Source organism: Panicum virgatum, chromosome 3N, assembly GCF_016808335.1.
Source record: "Panicum virgatum strain AP13 chromosome 3N, P.virgatum_v5, whole genome shotgun sequence".
In the NCBI taxonomy this organism is placed as follows: Eukaryota; Viridiplantae; Streptophyta; class Magnoliopsida; order Poales; family Poaceae; genus Panicum; species Panicum virgatum.
This window is the reverse complement of record NC_053147.1, coordinates 50,924,774-50,928,318: the sequence shown is the minus strand read 5'-3', so window position 1 is coordinate 50,928,318 and position 3,545 is coordinate 50,924,774. Positions and strand designations below refer to the sequence as shown.

Below are 3,545 nucleotides of genomic sequence, written 5' to 3'. Positions count from 1 at the left end.
ATTTGCATTTTTTATGAGTGCCTCATTCGTGATTAATTAATGAAGTATCCCAATATACCTCAATCCTTACAATAAACAGGCTATTTTTCTCCTTTTATTTTGGCTGTGTCCATCCTACTAGCTATCACTACTAGAAAACAGGCCATCGGTCCAGCCTAAAAGTACCAGCTGCAATTGCAACCGGTACTGATGTGAGCATCAGTACCGGTTGCAATTGCAGTCGGTGCTTTTAGCTTGAACCGATGGCTCAAGGTTCCTAGAGAGAACTTTTGGTACCGGGTCGTAGCACAATCCGGTACAAATGATTAAGAATCAGCACCGGTCGGTACCACTGCCCGAGTCCAATGAAGGAAAGATGATTTGGTACCGGGTGATAGCTTGCACCGGAACTAAAAACATGACTTTTGGCATCGGTTGAAAGAATCACCCGGCACAAAAAAAAATGGCCGCCCACTCACCCTCCTGGATATTTTAAAGTCCCTGGCATCTCATCTCTCTCATCTCTCCCATCTCTCATTCTCTCATCTCATCTCTCCAATCTCTGGATGCGTGGGAGCCGGCCGGCCGCCACCGCCGCAGAGGGGCGCGCGGGTCGCTACCTCCGCGGAGGTGCGCGCGGGCGCGGGCATGGCGGTGTGGGAGCTGCCGCCGCGGAGGTGCGCACGGGCCGCCACCACCGCCGCTGCCGATGAGGTGTGCGAGAGCCCCCACGCCGGACTTCCTGGAGTACATGCTCAAGCCCGAGAAGGAAGGCGGCGACGGCAAGGCCACGTCCAACACCGTGGAGTGGGCCATGGCGGAGCTGATGTGGAAGCCGCGGCTGCTGGCCAAGGTGCGGGAGGAGCTGGACGCGGTGGTGGGCCGGGACGCCGTCGTGGAGGAGGCGCACCTCCCCCAACTGCCCTACCTGCACGCGGTGCTCAAGGAGACGCTGCGGCTGCACCCGGCACTGCCGCTCATGGTGCCGCACTGCCGCGACGCGGACGCCACCATCGCCGGCTACCGCGTCCCGGCGGGCAGCCGCGTGCTCATGGTGATTTTTTTTCTTACTTTTTTGAAATAGAGATGCACTGGATTGTATCTATCTTATGAGATTGTATCTATCTTGTGAACGAGCTCTGAATGCTTTGTGGGATCCATGAGTATTTTGTTTGGGTTGATTCAATATTTTGTGGTTGAGTTTTTCGAATGAATCGTTGATTCTGGTAGTGGAGGATGGCAGGGGAACAGGAGAAAGTGCAAGGGAACGGAAACAGGAGAGGATGCGAGCGAACAGGCGTAGCGGCCTTTGGCACCAGTTGGAATACCAACCGGTACCAAAGGAGGTTTTAGGTACCGGGTGATTTACCCGGTGACAAAAGCAGACACTTTTGGTACCACTTTGCGGGCACCGGTTGGAGAACCGGGACTGAAGCTCGTTTTCAACCGGTACTTAAAGCTCTTTCTCTAGTAGTGTATGCAGAAGTCGGGAATAATCTAGTACTTTTGTATCACCTCAATCTTCACAAGATGTAATCAGTGATCACAATACACATGATATATAATCATCCTCATATGAAGTGATCACTGCTACACATTATGACTTTAAAAGTTCATCTTCAAAAGGCTTAGTCTATTTCTTTTTTTTTTCTGATTGTTGTTAAACACTTAATAAACTGATGCCGGAGTGATGAGCGCATCATCATCAGCAACCATATGTGTGTAGCAAACCTGGCAAGTAGGGCATATCACAAACAACCATTATATTGAAGGGTATTTTCTCCCTCTCATCGCTGCTTGACACATGAGTGTGTTTCATCCAGCACTACAGGAAACCCCACGTTTGCTGAGTGTCTGGTGGTTTGCTGAGTGCATTCCATCATGCACTCGGCAAACAAATACTTTGCCGTGTGTAAACAAGAAAACACTCGGAAAAAAAAAGACACTCAGCAAAATGTCTAATTCGCTAAGTGCCGGCAAAAAAAAACACTCGGCAAACAACCAAAAACACTCGGCAAATAAAAACACTCGGCAAAATAAAGGGCGTACCCACCCACATTTAAGGCCTCTTTGTGCATCCGAAATATACCAACACTTTACTTAGTTCTGAATCAAATTGAACATGTATGTTTCCTTACTTTAGTTCTTTACTTCTTTCATTTGGTCACTTGGTCAGGTACAAAAATACAATGGGATGGAGCTACCAGAAAGTGTCATCTTACTTTATTTCAACTTCAAGATGAACTACAGTTGACCTTCAGTCTAGGTTATATATATACTGAGCTTGTCTGCAGTTTCGTATAACAAGTTAAGGAGTTCTAGAATTTTAAGTAATCTGTCATATGAGGTTCTCTCTAGATCCAATAAGAAGATGTATATGTAGTAGAGTACTCATTTGTTCATTTTGTTGCGCAATAGCTCAAACGTGGTAACAGAAACATACAAGTATGTATGTACAAGTTGTAAACAACATGTATATGAAACTATCCTACAAATTGGATTTTATGTAATCATAGATGCGGACCTGCGTGTGTGTGTATTATTTTCTTATCTTTTTTTGGCTGGTTTAATGAATTGTAATCATGCAAATCTGTGTCTGTAGATATATATTTTTTAGCTCTTGGCATAGTGTCACTACAATTTTTTTTGGACGGAGATAGTATTAGTTTCATTTGGGCGCGTGGATGGAGCATGCAATTTTCGGGTGTGCCATTTCTTTGTGTGCTTTGCACCCACCAACGAGATCATTGTATTTCCGATATGAGTTTTTCAGCTGGCAAGTTATTATTGTGTACTTTTCCTTTGAGTTATTGGATAGCACATAGAGAAATGAATTTCCCTCTGTTTTTCGGAAACCCACTGCAGGTTAATGCCGATTTCTCTGCTAATTACATCGCAACTGTCAATCAAAATCATTGTCCACAGCGACATTCCAGCTGCCAGTAGTGACTGGGACACAGGGAGAGTGCCACATTGACCAAAGATCAACTAGCCTGTGAGCTGACAAGAGATCAACCAGCGTGCATTCTCGCTCTCAGTCGGCATTCAGACCTTCCCATCGTAAGGTGCCAACGTGCCAGTTATATGTGCGAATGTGTGATCATGTTGCACCCAATGTGGATGACCCTGTAGAAATGACCATGTATTATTAGTACTTAGGCATCTGCTTGTGCAAATCAGAGAAGTCTGAATGGTTAGAAACTATTTACTAGGGGACCAAGTTTCATAATTTCTCCCGGTGCCTTCCGTTCTCAACACTTTATACCCTGAATATGTGGAAACAAAAAGGAGGTGAAGGGTTGAAGCTATTGAAAAAGCCGGGCTCCTTAAGCCCTTAGCCACCTTTGGCGCCTTTGTACATGTGAGCATTGTTTCCAGCATGATACCAATCTCAGCTCATATATACTCGTCTATTATTCTTGTTTTTTTGTTCACATGGTTCAAGATATGAATGGTTGGACCAGCAGTGGCGTAACAGCACACCCTCGCTATATATTCCTTTGGAATAGGTGGCATTGGTCATCAATATAGTAGAATAGAAAAAAGAAAACGTTCCTTATGTTGTC

General features: G+C 45.5%; 1 protein-coding gene across 1 annotated transcript; it reads left to right on the top strand.

The window, feature by feature from the left end:
- The first annotated feature begins 688 nt into the window (after window positions 1-688).
- LOC120667862 (tyrosine N-monooxygenase-like) lies at window positions 689-1,183 on the top strand. Its single transcript, XM_039947852.1, has one exon. It carries the CDS (start codon window positions 689-691, stop codon window positions 1,061-1,063), a length of 375 nt encoding a protein of 124 aa, XP_039803786.1. The 3' UTR covers window positions 1,064-1,183.
- Window positions 1,184-3,545: the final 2,362 nt, after the last annotated feature.

Excerpts from the sequence above, each read along its gene's own strand:
- LOC120667862 (XM_039947852.1), top strand. The coding sequence starts at position 689 with ATGAGGTGTGCGAGAGCCCCCACGCCGGACTTCCTGGAGTACATGCTC.